Consider the following 22,459-nt stretch of genomic DNA (forward strand, 5'->3'; position numbering starts at 1 on the left):
ATAAATTTATATAGTTTTAAATAAAAAAAATATGAGAAAATAAAAAATTTTAATTTTTTATATGAATCATGATCAAATAAATAACCCAATGATATATACATGTTAGATAAGCTAAATAAATATATGATATATCTCATACGTAAATAATAAAAATACCATTGCAAAATAATTATATTTAATTTCTTATAAAATTTAAATTAATATCCATATTTTACGATTTTTTAATAATTAGTTTACTTTAAAATATTGTAATTTTAGTATAATTTTGATTTTTTTAGATTATGTAAATTACAAAATTACCCTTGTAACACTACAAGAAAACATGCATTTACTGAGGGCCAAAGGCCCTCAGTAATGCACAAATTTCGTCTAAAATGCATGCATTACTGACGGCCTTGGGCCCTCAGTAATTAGCTCGCCAGTAATGGTTACTGACGGCCCAGGACCGTCAATAACGTTACTGACGGCCTGGAGCCGTCAATAATACACACTGGTCAATTCAAAAGGACAGGCAATTGTGACGGCCTGGAGCCGTCAGTATTACATTTTCTTTTACACATTGTGACGGCCTAGAGCCGTCAGTAATGCTTGACGATTTAAAAAAAAAATTAATAATTTAATTATTTAAAAATCAGTTTGATTTTTAAATAATTAAATTATTAATTTTTTTAAAAAAAAATTAATATTAATTTTTTAAAATAAAAAATATACTGCATAATAACGATTTTTAAAAAAATTAATAATTTAATTATTTAAAAATCAGTATTTGATTTTTAAATAATTAAATTATTAATTTTTTTAAAAAAAATTAATATTAATTTTTTAAAATAAAAAATATACTGCATAATAAATAATTAAAAAATATTAAAATTAAAATTTAATAAAAAGCATAATAAAAATACTTAACATAAGTATAATTAAATATAATGATAATATTGTCATTACAAAAAGAAAACAATTAAACAAATAATAATCAACAACAGATTATTAAAATTACACATCAACGTTGGTCAGGCGGCTGATATAGTGGTCGCTTCCCCTTGCCAGTGTCTGTTGGCTGACGCGACCTTCCTCGGCCTCGGCCTCGGCCTCTACCTTCCTCGTGTATTACGACTCCGGGGAGTGACGTTCGCGAAGGAGGTCGTGCCACAGGCCTATGAACGAAGTTAATTGGGGCTTGATTTGGGAAGAAGTTGCCTTGGGGTTGATTTGGGTTTTCATATGGGATTATGAAGTCTTGTTGTGGATTTAATGATCTCTGGTATTCGGTGAAAGCAGTTTGTTGATTATTTCTACCGCTTCCGCCACTACTGCTTCCACTTGTTTGCCCAGTAGGATCAAAAAATTGTAAATGAACTGGTTCATTAAGCATCTGACTCATATCCTCTATGCTCATACTCAGTACTGGATCACCCTCTCGGTACTCCGGCAGCTGATTCAAATTAACCATGCTACTCAAATCCGGTCGATATTCTTGTTCACCGGCATTTTGATTTTGTCGTGCCGAAGCCTGAGATGATGATCCAACCCCCCCCCCCCGCCGGCGCCGGCGCCCTCTGCTGTGCAAAGAATTCCTGCAATATATGTTGGACCCGTACGTCCACCCGGTCATCAAATGATGCTTCGAACTCATCGCGGAATTCTTCTCTATACGTGGCCCTCATTCGCGCTTCATACTCATCATCGGTTTCCTCTCTTTGAGTTGGACGAGAGCGTCCTGTACTCGATGAAGATGAAGATGTGTAAGTGACATCTCTCAAACCAGTTGGGTCACTTGCATATAGAGAAGATGTACACCCAGCAGCGAATTTGCGACCTCGAGTCGCACCACCAGCATTCTTAACAAAAGCCAACGACATCTTGTTTCGACGAACATCCTCATTATCTCGCCTATGAGGTGGTAGTCGTAGTTGGCTTGCATTATATTCTTCAACCCAAATTTGCGTCAACCTCTACAATAAATTAAAAAAAAATTATAATTAATTAATTATAATGTTTAGATATAATTATATAATGTTTAAAAAATAATGTTATACGAAATAAATAATAAATAATATATATAATTAAATACTTACCGACACTTCTTGCGCCCTTGCCCCCGTCCACTCACCGGAATCTGCATACCGGTGCATCATGTCATTCATCTCCATAAAGGTGGGTGGACGACCAAATTGTTGGATGAACTCAAGACGAAGCGTTCCGGCAGATTTAGACCCTCCAGAGTGTACGCACGCACGATTGGCTTCATCAGTATTTCTGTTGGCTTTGTTCTTTATACACTTTGCAATATACTCTTCCTCTTCCCATCTGCGGCAGAGCATAGGGTATGAATTGCCAGCGAGCCAAAGTGGTGGTTTTGAAGGATCCTTTTTAATCTTTTTCCGCGCTTCAAAAAGTAAGGTCGACAGACGCTTGGTGGCTTTTTTGTTGAATATACGCTCAATAGCCGCTGTGTGGTGATTCAGCCAAGTTACTTGCGACTACGAAAAATAAAGAAAAATTGTTAATAAATTAGTAAATATATGTTTAGTAACAAAATTGATTGGATAAAAAAGTAATTATAAATAAAAACGTACCCTGAAGCCATTCCAAAATTGTTGATATCCACGCTCATCTGCCCTGACCTCCGTCCAGTTGAGATATGGAGCCTGGAATTTGGATTTCAATGCATTATTGATTGCCTTATTCGCCGGATTTTGGGGTTGCAAACTGCACAATATATATATATATATATATTAGTTAAGAATAATTATCATATATATCCAATTAATTTATTAAACACAAATTCTTAATAATAATTAACTTACTCTGTGGCGGTATATGGCATGATGATGGGTCTACCATGCCGGTCAATCAACAATTCATTTTGAGGAGCTAAAAGTGCAATATCGGCTATTTCCTCGTCCTCGTGGTCATCATCGTCGTCGTAGGAGTCGTACTCCTCTTCCACACCGTCTACGGTTCGAGACTTGGGCATACCCTCCAACCATCGATTCCGAACAACGCGGCGGGGTAAAGCACGTCTACGTGGAGCGCGTCCGCGTCCGCGTCCGACACCCGGTGCTGGTGGAATATCATCAATGTCATCATCGACATTGTCATCATCAAAATTTTCTTCATCTGGATTCATCTATAATAAAAAAATATATGATAAATATATTTATATAATTAAGAAATACATGACAAATATATATATAATTAAGAAATACATGACAAATATATATATAATTAAGAAATACATGACAAATATATATATAATTAATTAAGAAATACATGACAAATATATATATAATTAATTAAGAAATACATGACATATATTGTTTTATAATTCATCATCATTAAACGATAAACAAATGCAACCAAAAACAAATATTCAAGTACAACGATTAATATTATTACAACGCGGATAACTATATTATAAAATTAATTGTCATCCCAATCTGATACATCTTCATCATCACTGCCTTCATCATCACCATTAGCTTCGACGTCCTCTTCATCAACATCACCATCAGAAGGTACTTCTTCGGCTTCTTCTTGTACACAAAGTTGATTAAAAGTTTCAACTGCAATGACATCATCAACATTGGACATCTCATCTTCCTGATATGGTTCATCTTCACGTTCATCTATCTCATTTTTTTCAATCAGACCCCTTGGTTTTGATGTTATTGCGGCACACCAACCTCGCTTATCCCTTGTAGTCGATGGATAAGGGACATAGTGAACTTGTCTGACGTTATGAGCCATAGCAAACGGATCATACAATGGATAATGTTTGTTCATTTTTATGTCCACGGTATTAGTCTTTGAATCATATCTGGTACCTCTATTTGAAGGATCAAACCATTTACAGTAAAACAACACGACTGTTTTCTTGTAATCAAGGTAATTGTATTCGATTTCAAATATGTTCTCAATGACACCGTAAAAATCTCCTTCACCATTTTCAGTCACACCTTTCATACACACTCCACTGTTTACTGTTGTTTTTCCTTCACTCCAACTGTGTGTCTCAAATCTGTAACCATTGACAAAGTAGGTGTGCCATTGTTTAACGGTTGACTTTGGGCCATCAGATAAGTTTCTCAAGTGTTGTATGACACGAGTTGCGGGTGTTTGTTGGTACATGTATTCTTTGAACCATGCTGGAAATTGCGAATTGATTTGAGCAGAAGTATGTTGTGTTAAAAACATCCTAAGTTATTAAATATCGTTAGTTATAAGCGAACTTAATTGGAATAAATAATTATTTATTAACTAATTTAAAATACTCACTGTAAATATGGCTCGACTTCATTGCAATTAATCAGCAAGTGAACATGCGCCGAATAGAGAACTTTGTCACCAGGATACAACACTTTCTCACCACCACCATTACGACCAGGCAAGCTGAATATTGACATGTTTAATGGGTGAATTCTCACAGGCCGAGATGTTTCAGTTTCATTGCGAATATGGCTTGATGACAACGTGTCTTTGAAGTAATGCGAACAAAAGTAAATTGTTTCGCGGTGTAAGTATGTTGCACAAATTGAGCCTTCGACCCTAGCTTTGTTTTTCACGGCACGTTTTGCATAACCCATGAACCTTTCGAACGGGTACATCCATCTATATTGAACCGGCCCACCAAGCCTAGCCTCGTATGCCAGATGCACCACAACATGCTCCATAGAATCAAACAAGGCAGGAGGAAATATTCTCTCCAACTTACACAAGATCAGTGGAATGTCATTTTCCATCTTGATGAGATCAGCCTCTCTTAGCGTTGTCGAACACAGATTCTTGAAAAATTGACTGATTTCAATAAGCGGATTCAATACATGTTGGGGTAAAGAACTAAATGCAATCGGAAGTAAAGTCTGGAAAAAAACATGACAATCATGACTTTTCATCCCACGCATCCTTCCATGGTCAACATCAGCGCATCTCGCCAAATTCGACGAATAACCGTCCGGCATCTTCACTTCTTTTACCCATCGACAAACAGATTTTGCTTCTTCAGGAGATAAAGTATAGTTTGCACGAGGTTTAAGAAGTTTGCCGTTAGATGTCTCCACCAACAACAGTTCGTTACGTTTGCAATACAACCCTATGTCTCTCCTCGCGTTGTCATTATCTTTCGTTTTTCCTTTGACATTCATGACAGTGTTAAAAATATTTTCAAACACATTTTTCTCAATATGCATAACATCAAGGTTGTGACGTAAAAGGTTGTCTTTCCAATACGGCAGATCCCAAAAGATACTTCTTTTTGTCCAGTTGTGTGTTTGTCCATAACCACGCGGTTTAGATGCAACACCACCTACAACCTCAACCTTTGGAATATCTTTCACTTTGTTCCAGACTTGTCGGGATGTCAAATAATCTGGTGGATCACGAGTCTCGGTGTCACCATGAACAAAACCATTTTTATTTCTTCTAAACGGATGATCAGTAGGCAAGAACCGACGATGACAGTCAAACCAAGTAGCCTTCCCACCGTTTTCTAACCAAAACGCTTTGGTGTCCATCATGCAAATAGGACATCCTAGTTTACCATGTGTCCCCCATCCAGACAACATCCCATATGCAGGAAAATCATTAATGGTCCACATCAAAGCTCCTCTCATATTGAAATTTCGTTTTTGGTTGATATCATACGTCGCAACACCGTTCCACAATCTCTTCAAATCATCAATCAAAGGTTGTAAATAGATATCAATACCAACAGTTGGACTAGATGGGCCTGGTATTACAGCGGCTAAAAACATGTAAGGTTTTGACATGCACATATCAGGAGGAAGATTGTACGGGGTAACCAGAACAGGCCAACATGAATATGGAGTGGCTGATACTTGAGTATATGGTGTAAATCCATCTGAGCATAACCCAAGTCGGACATTCCGTGGCTCCGAAGCAAATTCAGGATAAACTTGATCAAAATGCTTCCAAGCCATTCCATCAGAAGGATGTCGCAACTCACCTGACATTTTTCTCCTTTCATAGTTTTCACGATGCCATGTCATTTTACTGGCAGTTTGCATCGATGCATACAACCTTTGCAACCTTGGTATTATGGGTAAATAGAACATCGCCTTTCTTGGGATTGGCTTCCTTCTGACTGACCGTGAATTTCTTGTTACACGATATCTTGGTTCTTGACAAAATTTACATTCAAGTAATGCACCGTCATCTACACCAAATTCGTTGCTATAGTACAACATACACCCGTTAACACAACAGTCAATTCTCTTCGCTCCGAGTCCTAACTTTGCAACCAATTGTCTTGCTTCGTAATAATTTTTTGGCAAATCAAGAGGACGGTCTATTGTTATATCCAACATCAGTTTTGTTATCAAGTCCATGGTGTATTCTGAAACAAGACATTCAGACTTGATACCCAAAAGTCTAATACACACCGTTAACTTTGAGTCTCGGGAGCCTTCACACAACGGTGTATTTGTCTCTTTCAAAAGATCAAAAAATCGCTGGGCTTCCTCATTTGGTCTCTCGACGTTAACATCAGCGTCATATTCATCATCAGCAGGGTCGTCGACATCATTTGGCACATAAATCGGCGTATTAAACCCAAGGGCATTAGTTATCATATTGTCCATCTCATTAAACGGATCATAATGCTGATGATAATATTGGGGAACAACAACGGGCTGAAAAACACTGCTTGAAGCACGATTTTGATTCACGGGAACAGTCGTGGAACATCCTTCGCCATGACTTGACCAAACCCAATAATTAGGTTGGAATCCCTTTTTATATAAATGAGACCTAATTTCATCTTCGCTATGTATTCTTGTACATCGACAAAGTACACACGGACATCTAATTCCCCCTTCACGTATCACAATGTCATTATATTTTACTGTATTGATAAACATTTCGACCCCTATTTTAAATTCCTCTTTAACCCGGCCCCTCTTTCCAGGATTATGTCTATCGTACATCCAATTACGATTGCTAAAATCCATATCTGTGTAGTTTAATTAATATATAATTAGATCGATATATGTATTAAATTTATTACTTTATTTTTCAAAAGTATTTTGGACATATATATATATATATGTCTACTCAACAATAACATATAAACTTTTAACATTTTATTTTTAAAGTTTATGGTTTATTAAATCTAAAAAATACTAAGTTTTCTAGTTGACAAAACTACCGACTTTTTAACATATATATTATAATTTTTTAAAATATAATTGTTTTTCTTTTTTTAAATACATAGTAATAATAAAATGCTAGTAACTATTTCTAAGTGTACGGTAAAAATAAAACTATCACTAAATATTATAAATTAAAATTACATATATTACTTACTTGGGTGCCGGGTAGAGTCTTACTTGGCGCGCGCTCCTAACCACAAACTCCGCTCCTAACCCACGACCTCCGATGACCACGAGAATTTGCTAATAAAAATTGTAAATAAATTATTAGAACATATACATTTAAATAACAAAGTAAAAATTTTAACTTTAAAAGTAAAACACAAACACTTACAACTTTTTAGATGGAGATATGAAAATTACATCACTTTTTTAAAAATACACAAACTGTTAAAAAATTTCTTTTATAAATTTTTTTTAAAAAAATTTCGTTTTTAAATAAAAATATTATAAATATACTGTTTTTTTGAAAAAAAAAAAATACTTATTTAAAAAAAATAATTCTGTTTTCGAAATAAACAAAAATATTAGAACACATACATTTAAATAACAAAGTAAAAATTTTAACTTTAAAAGTAAAACACAAACACTTACCACTTTTTAGATGGAGATATGAAAATTACATCACTTTTTTAAAAATACAAAAACTGTTAAAAAATTTCTTTTATAAATTTTTTAAAAAAAAATTTCGTTTTTTTAAAAATTAATATAAATATACTGTTTTTTTGAAAAAAAAAAATACTTATTTAAAAATAATAATTCTGTTTTCGAAATAAACAAAATTAAATATATTTTTTTAATTTTTTTACAAAAACAATAACTTTTATACATAGTGATAAGAAAATATTAGTAAAAAATTACAAAGTATTAATTAATAACTATTACTAAGTATACGGTAAAAAAAAACTATCACTATATAAATTAAAATTACGTTACTTACTTGTGTGCCGAGTAGATTCTTACTTGGCGCGCTCCTTACCCACAAACTCCGCTCCTCACGAGAATAAAACTTGCTATTAAAAATGGTAAACAACAAATATTAGAACATATACATTTAAATAACAAAACAAAAATTTTAAATTCGTAATAGTAAAACACAAACACTTACCACTTTTTGTATGAAGATTAAATTAGAGAAAATTAGAGAAGTTAGAAAAAGTATGAAATTAGAGAAAATTTAAGAGAGAAGTTAGAGAAAATTTAGAGAGAGAATGGAAATGAAAAAATGAAATGAAAGAGTGGTAATATATAGAGTGTTCTTTGGACCGTTGAGGGTTTGAAATTCAAATATATGCGTTACAGACGGCCAATAGCCGTCATAATGTACCAACGGTTACCTCCTTACAGACGGCCTGGGACCGTCATAAAGCACATGCATTACTGACGGTCCAGGACCGTCATAATGCACCAACGTCTAGCAACATACTGACGGCCTGGGACCGTCTGCAATACCCATTGCTTTACTGACGGCCCAGGACCGTCAGTAATTCTTAATATTTCAATTTTAAATTTATTCCGTTCTCCAAGACTACATACTGACGGCCTGGGACCTTCAATATTGCACAAATGCATTACTGAGGGCTTTTAGCCCTCAATAAGTTTGGTCAGTAATATAATGTTTTCTTGTAGTGTAAGAAAATCACATGTATATTTAAAAATTAATTATTTTATTATTAATATACTATCAAATTATTTTATTATTTATATTTTATTAATTTTCATTTTTTTTATTTTAAAATATATTTTATAGAATAAATCAGTTAAAAAAAATTATCCTATCCTGCTGGTAACCCAGCTCAAATTCAGGATAAGAATTTTAACTAGAGAGACAGGATATGATAAGCTACAGGATTAACTTATCATATCCTGCTGTGTCACCAAACACTGGACTGAAACAGTATATGATACAGTTATCCTATCATGTCTCTTATCATGTGCACCAAACGGGTCATAAGGGTGGATTTTTCTGTGCATTGTTATTCAATCGCACATGATAAATTATCTATGCTGTTGTGTGAAAAGAAGAAAAAAAAATCAATGTGGCAACATTAAAAAATTTGAGAGTGTGTTTTGAGTCTTTATCAACTTTAGGAAATTATTAATCTGAGCAATTGAGTGGGGGTCACTCTTTAATGTTTATACCAAATAAGTGACGGCCAGTTAATGATGATACAGTTAAGTTGACAACTTCACACTATGCTTGTGGCAAAAGAAATACCAGAGAGTCTTACGAGGGTGATGTTGTAGTTGTTTTCAAACTGGGTTGATGACTTTTGAGGACTAATCAACTTGGAAGTAAGCAAGTATGAGAAATTCATCACAAATTGTTATATAGCTATTCAATTTGCTCAAGTATCATACCAAGCTCATATCGTTTGTGATCAAACATAAAAAAGGGAAATAGAGACGCCAAATAAATTAGCAACAGAGCAGCATTAATTACAGCATCAAAGAAAGAAGTGAAATACAGATTATAATCGAGGAGTTTCATTCCCTTAATTTCTAGGTGACTTTAAAGAGTTTTCTATACTGAAAAGTTTCACAATGAGATTAATAGAAGTCTAAAGTAGTAGGTGTGACCGTCTCCAATTAAGATGACATAGATAAGGTAATGAAAACTTATTGGTGATGTGATAAACCAACAAAAAATACAGTAAATATATAAAATACATGTGGCACTGTGTCACCTCGGTGCTAAGTCATCCTCCATTAAACTCATGGGATTGCAGAGACTAAAACTATTGACCAATGAAAACTTCAAAGACTAAAAAGTATAAAAATAAACTTCACAGAGTAAAACCAAATCATTTGGCTCAAGTGGTTAATGAGTTTCACCAAAAAAGACGGATTTCGGGAGAACCCGGATTCGATTCCTAGGTGGAACAATTTCTTGGTCAGACTTTATTTACCTCGCGGCCGAACTCTGGACTAACTCATTTCCCATCGAAACTATAGGACAAAAAAAACATATTTAACCCTAGTTAGAATTAACCCAATTGTTCCTACGCCACTTTGGTAGAAAAGAAAGAATAGAAACAACTTGAATCATGATGGAAACGGTTTTGTGAATCCAGTAATGAGCTCAACCAGAAACAGTCCATGTCTTCATCTCTTACAACAATGGCAAAACCTAAGCATGAAACAAACGAAGCAAATCCACGCTCACACCATCACCAACGGTCTAACTCGTTTCTCCTACATCTCCAGTAGAATCCTAGCCTTCTTCGCTCTCTCACCACAAGGCGATTTTCGCTACGCAGAAACTCTCTTCACCCACATGCCCAATCCCAATCTCTTCGATTACAACTCCATAATCACTTCTTACACAACAAACTCACAATTCCACAAATCACTCTCCATTTTCACTAAAATGCTCAACACCAACATTCGTCCTAACTCTAATACCTTCACCGCGCTGGTAAAAGCCTGTGATTCTCTTTCTTCTCTCGAACAAGTCTTCACACAATCAATGAAGTTGGGGAATTCATCTGACGTGTATTTCGTGAGTTCTGTTATCAATGCTTTTTCGAAACACGGAGCTATACACTTTGCTCGTAACGTGTTCGATGAAAGTTCTAACAGAAATGTTGTTTGTTGGACGAGTCTCGTGAGTGGTTATTGTAGTTGTGGTTTGGTTAATGAAGCAAGGGAATTGTTTGATGAAATGCCACAGAGGAACGATGCGTCGTATAGTGCTATGGTTTCTGGGTATGTTAAGAACGGTTTTTACGATGAGGGGATTCAACTTTTTTGTGAGTTGAAGATGAACATGGGTTGTGCAGGTGTGAAGCCTAGTGGTTCTCTTTTGGTGAGTGTTCTTAACGCATGTACAACGGTGGGTGCTTTTGAAGAAGGGAAATGGATTCATTCTTATATTGAGGAAAATGGTTTGGAATATGAACTTGAGCTTGGAACTGCATTGATTGATTTCTACGCAAAATGTGGATTGGTAAAGGATGCGAAGCAAGTATTTGATAAAATGTTTGTTAAAGATGTTGCTACTTGGAGTGCGATGATTTTGGGTTTGGCTATTAATGGGAATAATCTGATGGCTTTGGAACTGTTTGAAAAGATGGAGAAGGTTGGACCAAAACCTAATGAGGTTACTTTCATTGGTGTTCTAACCGCTTGCAATCACAAAAATCTGTTGGATGAAGCGTTGCGGTTATTTGGAATTATGACTGAAAAATATGGCATTACACCATCCGTCGAACATTATGGATGTGTGGTTGATGTTTTGGCTCGAAGTGGACAAGTTGAAAAGGCCTTAACTTTTATTAATAGTATGCCTATGGAACCTGATGGAGCCATATGGGGGTCTTTGCTCAATGGATGTTTGATGCATGGTTATTTTGAATTGGGACAGAAAGTTGGTAAGTTTTTGATAGAGTTTGAGCCTCAACATAGTGGTAGGTACATTCTTTTGGCGAACATGTATGCCAATATGTGTAAGTGGGAAGGTGTTTCTGAGGTAAGAAAACTGATGAAAGATAGGAGAGTGCTGTTTGTTTCTGCTTGGAGTTTCGTTGAAATTGATCAAACCATCCACAAGTTTTTTGCTGATGATAAGTGTTTGTATTCAGGAGAAATTTATGAAGTTTTAAACCACCTGGGAAAGATAGTTGAGGAATTCTTAGGAGACAAGAATGCCTTTTCTTTATTTGAAATTCTCTCGTAATGTATAATTTAGGTTTGTTATGGGGTCTTAGTGGTGTGTTAATGATTGCTGAGTTCAGGAATGGTGAAAATTCTTTTCTATGGATTGCTTGCATGGTTGGACCTTTTGGTGTGTGGATTAGGTGGTTTTTATCTCGATTAAATGGACATGGATTCGGGTCAAGAGATTTGTTGAATTGGATTCCATTTGGAACTCTAATTGCAAATGTCTCTGCTACTTGTATCATGGCTGCACTTGCTACAACAAAGATATATGTAAATTTTTAGAATTTGATTCATGTCTCTATGAACTTGCTTATATCTATCCTCGTTTGCAAATAATCAGAAGTTATGTAGCTCCGACACTTCACATTGGAAGTGTGTCCGTTGTTAGACACCGACATGACACCAACTCATGAGGTTATGTTAGAATAGAAAATATTATAATATTATTTGTTGAGAAAATATCTCTATGATTTGGTTTGTTTATTCTTAGCCCTATAATAAAGGGATTTAGTTTAGATTTAAGTTTATTCACTTGGTTATAAATACCAAGGTAGTCATACTATTTTATTCATGTAAATAGTAATGTAAATAGGGTAAATATTGTAATTAGGTTATTGTCATCATCAATAATATTTTATTGTTCCTTATTATTTTCTCCTATTCCTTTAACCTAAACACCCCAAATTTCAACATGGTATCAGAGCCATGGTATCCACCTTGAAACATAATTCCGCTGCAATTTTCCTCGAGATTTAACTCTCGATTATTCTTCGTTTTACTTACCTTTTTGTTCATATATGCTTTACTTAACCTTTTTTTTCATATAAACCCTAGCCGTCATTGAAATTTCTTTTTATTTTGTTACCCGTTTGTGATCCCTTAATCCGCGGGCATACCCCGTTTGTGATCCCTTAATTTGCGGGCATACCTCGTTTGTTATCCCTTAATCCGCGGGCATACCCCGTTTGTGATCCCTTAATCCGCGGGCATACCCCGTTTGTGATACCTTAATCCGCGGGCATACCCCGTTTGTTTTCCCTTAATCCGCGGGCATACCCCGTTTGTGATACGTTAATCCGCGGGCATACCCCGTTTGTGATACTTTAATCTGCGGACATTTTTACTTAATTTGATATGGATTCATCTCTTCAGCCGCTCCTCTACTGCTTCTTTGGTTGCTGCTCTTCGTTGGCTTGCTATCAATGAATTTAATTTATTTTCAGAGTTAATTTTGTAACAAGCTTAAAGCTTAGTAAGCTTTAGCTTGAGGGGGAGTGTTAGAATAGAAAATATTATAATATTATTTGTTGAGAAAATATCTCTATGATTTGGTTTGTTTATTCTTAGCCCTATAATAAAGGGATTTAGTTTAGATTTAAGTTTATTCACTTGGTTATAAATACCAAGGTAGTCATACTATTTTATTCATGTAAATAGTAATGTAAATAGGGTAAATATTGTAATTAGGGTTATTGTCATCATCAATAATATTTTATTGTTCCTTATTATTTTCTCCTATTCTTTCACCTAAATTCCCCAAATTTCAACAGGTTATATTCATTTATTACATGTTTAGAAATTATTACATGTGTTGACATGTCAATGTGGTGCCCGATGTACGTTTTTGTGTCAGTGCTTCATATATCATATGTAGTTTTTTGTTTATACTCATTATTTTGGAGGTTGTGATAAGTTATATCTCACTTGTTTGATGTAGGTGAACACCAGGGATTGTGACACTTATAAAAGGCATACAGTTTGGTCTGTTGGGTTGTTTGAGTACTGTCTCTACCTTTGTTGGCTGAGTTCAATAAAATGAGAGAAGGAATGTACCCTTGGAGAGCATATGTATATAGTATATAAACTAAGATTGGCTGAATATAAGGCTTGTTCTAGCAAGCTGTATGTTGCTTGAAAAGTAATGGCATTGTGTGTGATTACAGGATGCTGCAGCTATCAATGAATGGAGATTTTCCAAGTTAAAGGAATACAAGGAGCTACTCCCTCCGTCCCAAAAAGAATGACCCATTTTGAATATATGCACTATTCATATATATTGTTTTGACCATATTTTTCTACTAATAAATAAAAATAAATATTAACATATAAGATGTTGTTAGATTCGTCTCGATGAGTATTTTCAAAATATCAATTTTTTATAATTTTTACTATTATACAATTAAGATATTAGTCGCCAAAGTTATGCATTGGCATGCGTGTTTCGGTCAACTGGGTCATTCTTTTTGGGACGGAGGGAGTAAATATTGAAGTGGAAAATGAAGCTTTTGACCGATACATGCAAAATGTAGATTTACTGGAAGAAGTATTATCTGTGAAGCATTCGGATGAAAATGTCTCTTCTGCATCTGAGGCTAATCCTACTCCAACGGAGAACAATGAGATAATGGTCCCTGGGTTAAAATTGCAGCTAAGGTCAAACTCGGCAAGAAGTGATGGTGTGAGAACAAGAATAAAAAAAATTGTAGATGAGGGATTAAAGAAGCTTAAGAAGTGTGCTGTAGATAGCAACAGCAAAGAACAAATTGATGAAGTTAATGAAGCTTCAAATAAGAGAAAGAGGACCGAAAAGTTATCAGCTATAAGTGATCTTATGGACAAATTAACAAAGCCCGAATGAGGAGGATTTGCAGTCATCCTTGGAGATGAAGTTACAGCTTTTCAATTCAGACGAAGACTCTGCCATGGTGCAACTTGCAGACAATGAAATGCTCGAGAGTCAAACAGCAGAAATTGATGTTGCACCAGCAAAAGAATTGGATTATTCATTACCAAAATTGATTGGGACGACTGAAATTGATCAAGAAACTCTCAACACCACTGACAAACACAAACACTTTTCCTCTCTTGAGTCTGTAGAGCAGTTATGAGGTTAGATTTCTTATTAATTAAAATTTAGCCTCGAGAATTACAAACTTAAATGCTGTATTGTAATTTGTAATCGTTCAAGGAAAATGCCGTGTAAAATTAAAATTAGAATTAGTCAAAATGGAAGCCAAACAATGTCTCAAAAATCGGAACAGATCCAATTTTTGAATGGTTGAATTAGGTGGATCGTGAACTTCTATGTACCATTGATAAAAAGTTCAGGTTGAATTGAAAAAAAATAAAATTAAAAGTTATTATAACATAAATCATGTCTTTTTTTTTTCTCTTCACAATATATATATATATATAAGATTTAAAGAAAATTTGTTCAAGTAGAGCAATTTTTTTCTAAAGTGATTGATGTGTTCCCTCTAAAGAACAATTTCATGGTGTTCCTGCAAAAATAGGAAGCAAAGATCAATTAATAGTTATTTTAATTTTAAATAATAGTTTATTTTATGTCATTTTACATTTTTATATTAATAGTTTTTAAATTCCATCAAGTGTTGGCCGCTAAAAAGTAAAATATCTCTTATATTAAGGATCAGGGGGAGTATTTAGTAAGAAAAGTTTTAAGCAAGAAAGAGAATAATAATATGTGGCATCATTTAACATTTATTTACAAATCATAACCACTCTCTCTCCCATGTATGGTTAGCCATTTTTTGATTGGTCAAATTCCATATTTTTATAGCTTTTTCTCTTTGTGTAAATCTTTCTTACTAAATAGCAATGCCCCCATTGTATATATGCACATTTTAGACATTTTCAATTTTGCAGGGCTAGAAATTAGAAATAATTCAGGAAGTGCAAGTTGACATATGCTTTATTTTTTAGCGGGACTCTTCTCTTTACATCCATCATCCATGTATTGGTAATATCATTCTTTACCTGATCTTTAAATCCTTGTTTATTGCCCCAAACAAAACAAAAAAGTAATAAAAATGTGGAAAAATATAACATTTATTACGTGATTTATAGAAAAGAAAAAACAAGCATTTTTTTTTTATGATAGAGCCTTGCAATTCAGTTGGTCAAAACCTAGCAATTTTGTTGGTCAAATAAATTTTATTGAAGGAAAAAAAGATTGCAGGCTGTGGGGTTCGAACCCACGCGCACTCAGTGCAGTAGGTCTTAAGTCTACCCCCTTAGACCACTCGGGCAAGCCTGCTTGAGTTGTTATTCTTCTTCTATCATTTAATATATTACACAATTATTAAAGGTTAAAGGTATTTTGTTAGAGAATGGGACCCAATTCAACTAAAACCCTTCCCATCTCACTCTAAGATGTAGCTTGGCTCAACATTTGTTTTTGACTGAATTTTTTAGACATGTACAAGAAATTTCAATTTAGTAAATGGGGCCGTATTTTATTAGCTTATTTTTGAGCTTATGTAAATGACTTATGCAATTTTTATGTATTATTATAAGTTTGTTAAGGTAGTTTATGATAAAATAACTTATAAAAATACAATTTTCACTAGTGTGAACTTATAAAATAGCATAAAATATAATTTATATTGCATAAACTATTTGCATAAGCTCAAAAATAAGTTAATCCAAACGCGCGCATATTTCATCTTTCGGTGTATATGTTTTGGTTAATCATTTATCAATAGCAATTTTTATTTTAAGAAAAAGGACCTCAACACCAAAAACAAAATAAATCTGATGAACAAATTCAATCTTTACATTAACATGACCAATAAAAAAACATAATACAAATTACAAGCTTTTTTCTTTAATAAAAGTTGTACATAACATAATACTAACATTTCAATTCCAAATATTCTCCATAATAATTAACTAGCAGAAACCTAAGAGTACTACATGGCTATATACACTACGCCCAAACCAGAGAGGGCAAGAGCTCTTAAGAAACAAGTTGCATAGTTAATTACTCTGATCTAAAGAAATGGAGCCAGAGTTAATTAAGATTATTACTATTACTATTATACTAATAATTTACAAAGCAGCAAATGCATCATCAACCCATTTCTTATGCTGAACAGCTGCCTCATCATTTCCAGTATTATTACTAGAGCCTTGGAATATAGCTCCAACGACGGATCGCACCTTGTTCATCCTCTTTCGATGACGAATTCGACGCAAAACCACTTCTTTGTCAAGATTCTTCGGTTTTATGAACAACTGACTCGTTACACTGATCACTGTCTCTTCCTGATCTTCCTCTTCTTCGGTTCCTCTGTTTCCACTAACCTCAACTTGCTTTTCATTTGACATAACACTACTACTCCTTTTCGTTGCCTTGTTCGAGTTGGAAGAAGACATGGTATTTTCTTGCTTGTTTCTTTGCATAGCAAATGTGATGTGAAAATTGGTTCAGATTTAGTTGAATGAGCATCTGAACAAGTAGAAAAGGAAGGTGTACTTTTATAAGTGGTGACAGAATATTTTGATTCGGACATCATCATTTGTTTATTCATATAGTTAAGTTTTTTGTTTTACATTTAGAAAATGGTCGGTGTGGGTGCAGTATACGATGTATGTATCTTAGAAACCGACAACAATAAAATAAATCATACTGTTTTTATGGTACAATTGAAATGTATATTACACCAGTATTTTTTTAATGAATATCATCGTGTGACGAGACTACCTTCTTCCCTAAAGCTTCGCGGGGACTACTTTAGGACGGATAAGAGTTTTAACGTTGTTAAATGTCTAAATAAAAATGTAAGAAATATACATCATCTTATCTAAATGCTCTTGAATGTATTACTTGTATTTTAGGACGAGAGGCTTCTTCATATTTCTTTCCCCTTGTATTAACCGGTTTATATCATACGCACGTTCTGAGGCATTACATTGATGCCCACTTCAACGAATCAGATTCCATTCCATTTTATCTTTTTAAAATCACATCAAAACTTCATCTTATCCTCTATATTTCAATCTATCGTTTAATGTTTTCAAGTAGTTTAGTAAATAAATAGAGTATTTACACTTTGAACATCAATCTCTCTATAGATAATATGATAGTAATTTAAACTCATGGGAATTCGTTTAATTTTTTTCTTAACATAGTGGAAAATATCATTTAGGAGAAATTCCAAATTGATAACTACCAAAAATTGCCACTGACGTGGAATTTTTTCGACAACCAAACATTTGAATCATCGAGAACTCAACGTTTCAATGAAAATTTAGTAAATGTTTACTACCCCGATGATTCTATATAACCTCAACAACAACCCCAACAAATCCCCCTAGATTTCGAGTGGGCGTCTGCTGTACCGAACGATATGTTAAATTCAACATGGGCTGCTGGTGAAGGTTCCTCGTTGAATCAAACTCACAATTCCCCGTGGACTCAACGCACACTTAGAAATTTTCTTGACGTGGATGTGACAGAAGAAAGAAATCCAAATGGGGACAACGAGGAAGTGCAATTATATGAACGAGGATATCGGTGGAATGCAAGTCCTCCACCTTGTGGCACCGGAGGACTTAGGCATTGAGAATTTTAGTGTTGTTATTATAATAAATTATATTTATTTGTTTATCAAATAAATATAAATATATATTATATTGTAATTTTTTTTCATCAAATAAAAAAAATATTTAAAAAAAAATCAAAACTCTTCTCTCTCCCTCCCATGCAGAGACCAAAAAAACAAAACCAACATTCCTTGGTCAATAGCGACAATCTGACCGTCGCTACCCAGAGGCTATGGTGACATTGGGTGTGTCGCTACTCTCTCTCTCTTCTGCAGCGTCTGTCCCCTGAGAGGGATATTACGGAAAAAAAATGGGGAGGGGATATTACGAGAAATTAAAGGGGCCAGAAGTATATTTTGGGAAAAAAATCTACATTCTATTTTTATAGGTGGTTCAAAAAGAAAAAATTTATGTGTTACGCTTTATTTTTATGAAGAAAAAAAAAACATTTATTATTTAAGGAAGGTCCCATAAATAAAGTCTCTTCGACCAAAGTTGTTGTTCAACCAAAGTACCACAACACAATCTCTGTTCTGTCTTTCATCCCCAAATTCTGAAATCTTCCTTCACATAACCTAATCCCTCTACCTACAAATTCAAGCGTAATCACAATCTCAACCTCCGTAATAATATCTCTAATTTATATTAATTTACTAATATTATTGTTATTACTTCTCAAATCTCTTTCTCTATGTTTCCTGAAAATTAGGTCGCAGAACAACCTTTTTTTGGATTCATTCTTGTGTTTTAACGACATGGAAACTGTGCTCGATCAAGCCACTACCACATGCACTCACTGGTAAACACTTTGCTTTCTATTCATCAATTGTTGATTTACTTTAACTCTGAGCTGAAAATTATTAATAATTGAACTTATTTTTCAATTATTGATGCTTCTGTTCATATAATTATGGTCTAAGTTGTGTAATTGTGATTTTTCTTTAAAAATTTGATCTTGATTTGTCTTGTTTTTATGGTTTTTTATTATAGTGATCGGGCTATCCCTACTGCAAATATTGATTTGCATTCTGTTCATTGCGCTCGGAACCTCGAAAAATGTAAGGTTTGTGGTGATATGATACCAAAGCAACATGCTGATGATCACTATTTAAAGGTCCATGCGCCGGTATGTAACACTTTTGTCTTGTTTTTGTTTAACGAAATCACTTGCAAGTTGCAAGCCTATGATGTTGAGTAGTTTGTATTGCTTGATGATTAAGAATAATTGTAGGTTTGTTTTGAAGGATTCATGGGTCTAAAGTTGTTGTCTTAGTTACAATTAGTTGCCGATTTAGCTCTTATTTAAACCAAATTTAATAAATCACCCTTCACAATTTTAATTTGGATTCACTTATCCACTATTCCATAATTTTAAATCATCCAATCCAACTCATCGAGTTGTGATGATATGTTCAACGGGATGGTTGGGATGTTGGATTTATTAGATCTATTTAGTAACTTAGTGACAGGGAGATATAAGGATGACTCGGTGGTTGGGGTGGATGAGTTATGGAGTGGAGCGATAAGGAGGTCATGGGTTCAATTTCCACTTCCACCTCAGAAAAACTAACAATAATATAACAAAATTAGTGACACTAGTATTTTCGTTCCCATGCTTACCAACTGAAAATCACAACACTAAACTAGGGATACACTTGATAAGAATATGAAAAAAACTAAATAATAACAGAATTAGTTTAAATTTGATTATAATGATCAAACACCACTGTAATTCTTAAGTCGAAGTAATTAATTTGATGAATGATCCTTAGATGATGGATAGGATGAGTTGGGTATTGATATATTCAAATTGATTTAAAGAGGGATTCGTTCGGTTTTCTTCATAATTTTCTTGCAAAACTTGAATTGGCAAATGTTTAATTTGACTTGTCCATTGGAATCTGATCCATTCAGTTATCATCCTTCAATTAAATTGGAAGGACCTGGTCATCAAGGATACTTGGTTTTTATTTTATTTTTTCAAAACTCTTGTGTGTTAAGATAAAAACTCTTGGCAATTGGAGAAATTTAGATCACTACTGTAACAAGCTCTATCACTGCTTTAAATTTTACTTTATTTAGCAAACGTGCCCTCAATTTTTAGTAATCGCGTATGGCCTGTGTGAATTGGAAATTTAGATCACTACTGTAACAAGCTCTATCACTGCTTTAAATTTTACTTTATTTAGCAAACGTGCCCTCAATTTTTAGTAATCGCGTATGGCCTGTGTGGATTGGAAATTTAGATCACTACTGTAACAAGCTCTATCACTGCTATAGATTTTCAAAAGAAAAATGTGAAACTGTGCAGGTTACCTGTTCATTGTGCAGCGAAACAATGGTGCGTGATATTTTAGATATCCATAAAGGTGAAAATTGCCCTCAAAGGATTGTCACCTGTGAGTTCTGTGAGTTTCCATTGCCAGCAATTGATCTGGCAGAGCATCAGGTGTAGTGGTCATAAAAAACTTTTGAATTAAGAAGGTTACATTAATATATGCATGTACTGAGGCACTGATTTCAACTTGATCTTTAATAACTTTCAGGAAGTATGTGGGAATCGAACTGAGATGTGTCACCTTTGTAACAAATATGTTAGACTACGTGAAATACAGAACCATGAAATTAATTGCAACAGAATCCAAGACAATGGTGCAGGGTCTTCAAGGTAAGAAAATATCATCATAATTACAACTACAATGCATCATAATATTGTCCGAAAATAAATTATTACTGCAAATTTTAATCTTTCTGAGGGTTAAGGGGTGGGGGTATATCCAAACTATTCTATTTGTTAATTCTAACACTTTATTATAGGAGAGTAACCAAGAAATATCATTTAAGATTTAGGACTGTTATCAGGAAAATATCCTTTGATTTAGGACCACATTCCCCAAGGAAAAATATAAACACCTGACACTTATTTGGAAGAAATTCGGGTATAGTGAGAATCTGAACATACATTAACCGAAGATAGCAAGTCAAGTTTTGCTTGTTGTGATGGTAATTAATTTTCTTATGTTAGAATTATGAATTTATGGCTTGCAAAAATTGTTACTCTATTGTGGGATGTAATTACGTAGAAAATAAACAACCGACTCTTATGTTTTGGTATTCTTATGTGACATTAAATTATCCTTTCGTCACACTCCATGTGAGCATCAATTTTAATCATTTTGATTTCACTTCAAATATTTACCGGAGAACTAGTTTAATGTCAAATCTTTCCTGGAGGTCCAAAATGATGTAAAGTGTATTTTTAGAGGACTAAAATGTAAATTTAGTTTACTAATACTTATTTTCTTATACTTTTTTCTGTGAAGGGATGAGAGGCCAGCTGAAAGAGACGGGAGTGCTCCAAGGAGGCATCAGAATGAATTCCCAAAAGGACGTCTTCTTATCACAATAGCAGTAACTGGTCTCGCTGTCATACTTGGAGTCGGATCTATTTTTTATCCGAGAAAGGCAGGGACTAGTAATGTTCATTAGGAAAGGAGAGGCAATTGTTATATTAGTGTAAATTACTCTACCAGTCTACCTGTATAATCCATTCGTATACAACAGAAGTCGTATGAGAGATATGCTATATCGGTACATTAAACACATCGGCAATGTGTCTGTCACTATATACCGAGTGGTTATGCACTTTTCTTGAACATTACGGTAGTTCTGTTTTTGGAGAGAACTACCAAGAGATAAATTTGAGTCATTGATTACAAATATTGCCATTCCTTGTTTATCTTTCTATCACTGCTTATAGTTTGTTTGGAGATCTATTATCTATTAATATAAATATTTGAAAGTGTTTGGCAGAATTTATGATAATATTTTATGAAATATTCATAACCTATTTCTATAAACTTTAACTAATATATGAAAATAATTTAATCGTAGTTTAGAAATGACTTGTATATAAGTAATTGAGCTGTTGATCCAAATAGGAAACTCAGAGAATGCATCACTTCTCTTTTGTGTTTGAATCCCCCACTGGTCTGAATTGGAGTTCTATCTCCTCGTCTTATATTTTTTTTTCTTATACTTATCGAAATATTAGTAAGAATTTTTTATCGTAGTTAGCGATTAGTAATATTCGTTGAAAAATCTATTGGGCACACATGAATCAATTTTTTTCGTACTATGACCTAAAAATCAAACGCCTGCCTATCAAGATCCTAATCACTTAGATCAATTCAGTGTTTGTTGTTTCCTCACCCCATATTTTTTTTGGGTCTTTAGATGAAGTGGTAATCCACTGAAATTAAACTCACATATGATTGTGA

General features: G+C 34.0%; 5 protein-coding genes, 1 long non-coding RNA gene and 1 other non-coding gene across 12 annotated transcripts; 2 read left to right on the plus strand and 5 right to left on the minus strand.

The window, feature by feature from the left end:
• Positions 1-1,474: 1,474 nt before the first annotated feature.
• LOC123893608 lies at positions 1,475-7,377 on the minus strand. Its single transcript, XM_045943371.1, has 5 exons — positions 7,324-7,377; positions 2,808-3,130; positions 2,577-2,709; positions 2,076-2,480; positions 1,475-1,952 (listed from the first exon to the last, which is right to left on the minus strand). Exons 2-5 carry the CDS (start codon positions 3,128-3,130, stop codon positions 1,479-1,481), a joined length of 1,335 nt encoding a protein of 444 aa, XP_045799327.1. The 5' UTR covers positions 7,324-7,377; the 3' UTR covers positions 1,475-1,478.
• Positions 3,367-4,639, minus strand: LOC123893609. Its single transcript, XM_045943372.1, has 2 exons — positions 4,279-4,639; positions 3,367-4,198 (listed from the first exon to the last, which is right to left on the minus strand). Exons 1-2 carry the CDS (start codon positions 4,605-4,607, stop codon positions 3,424-3,426), a joined length of 1,104 nt encoding a protein of 367 aa, XP_045799328.1. The 5' UTR covers positions 4,608-4,639; the 3' UTR covers positions 3,367-3,423.
• On the minus strand, positions 4,840-6,599 carry LOC123900159. The gene is made up of 4 exons (XM_045951486.1): positions 5,966-6,599; positions 5,249-5,860; positions 4,952-5,131; positions 4,840-4,862 (listed from the first exon to the last, which is right to left on the minus strand). The coding sequence occupies exons 1-4, from the start codon at positions 6,597-6,599 to the stop codon at positions 4,840-4,842; spliced, it is 1,449 nt and encodes a 482-aa protein (XP_045807442.1).
• Positions 7,374-8,305, minus strand: LOC123893610. The gene is made up of 3 exons (XR_006803519.1): positions 8,278-8,305; positions 8,110-8,182; positions 7,374-7,412 (listed from the first exon to the last, which is right to left on the minus strand). It is a non-coding gene; the product is annotated as an uncharacterized LOC123893610 (long non-coding RNA).
• Positions 8,306-9,868: 1,563 nt separating this feature from the next.
• LOC123893611 (pentatricopeptide repeat-containing protein At5g66520-like) lies at positions 9,869-13,831 on the plus strand. Of its 5 annotated transcripts, none has more exons than XM_045943374.1 (3): positions 9,869-12,245; positions 13,382-13,679; positions 13,775-13,831. In XM_045943374.1, exon 1 carries the CDS (start codon positions 10,246-10,248, stop codon positions 11,845-11,847), a length of 1,602 nt encoding a protein of 533 aa, XP_045799330.1. In that variant the 5' UTR covers positions 9,869-10,245; the 3' UTR covers positions 11,848-12,245; positions 13,382-13,679; positions 13,775-13,831. The 5 variants fall into 5 exon arrangements, with proteins under 5 accessions (XP_045799330.1, XP_045799332.1, XP_045799333.1 ...); XM_045943376.1 differs by having other exon boundaries at positions 13,382-13,610; positions 13,775-13,796; XM_045943377.1 differs by having other exon boundaries at positions 13,549-13,610; positions 13,775-13,794.
• Positions 13,832-15,805: 1,974 nt separating this feature from the next.
• On the minus strand, positions 15,806-15,888 carry TRNAL-UAA. The gene has a single exon. It is a non-coding gene; the product is annotated as a tRNA-Leu (tRNA).
• Positions 15,889-18,640: 2,752 nt separating this feature from the next.
• LOC123893614 (TRAF-type zinc finger domain-containing protein 1-like) lies at positions 18,641-21,901 on the plus strand. 2 transcript variants are annotated; one of them, XM_045943380.1, is made up of 6 exons: positions 18,641-18,781; positions 18,889-18,978; positions 19,170-19,305; positions 20,491-20,628; positions 20,726-20,847; positions 21,503-21,901. In XM_045943380.1, exons 2-6 carry the CDS (start codon positions 18,935-18,937, stop codon positions 21,666-21,668), a joined length of 606 nt encoding a protein of 201 aa, XP_045799336.1. In that variant the 5' UTR covers positions 18,641-18,781; positions 18,889-18,934; the 3' UTR covers positions 21,669-21,901. The 2 variants fall into 2 exon arrangements, with proteins under 2 accessions (XP_045799336.1, XP_045799337.1); XM_045943381.1 differs by having other exon boundaries at positions 18,666-18,802.
• The last annotated feature ends 558 nt before the right edge of the window (positions 21,902-22,459 follow it).

Source organism: Trifolium pratense, linkage group LG7 (genome assembly GCF_020283565.1).
Source record: "Trifolium pratense cultivar HEN17-A07 linkage group LG7, ARS_RC_1.1, whole genome shotgun sequence".
Taxonomy (NCBI): Eukaryota; Viridiplantae; Streptophyta; class Magnoliopsida; order Fabales; family Fabaceae; genus Trifolium; species Trifolium pratense.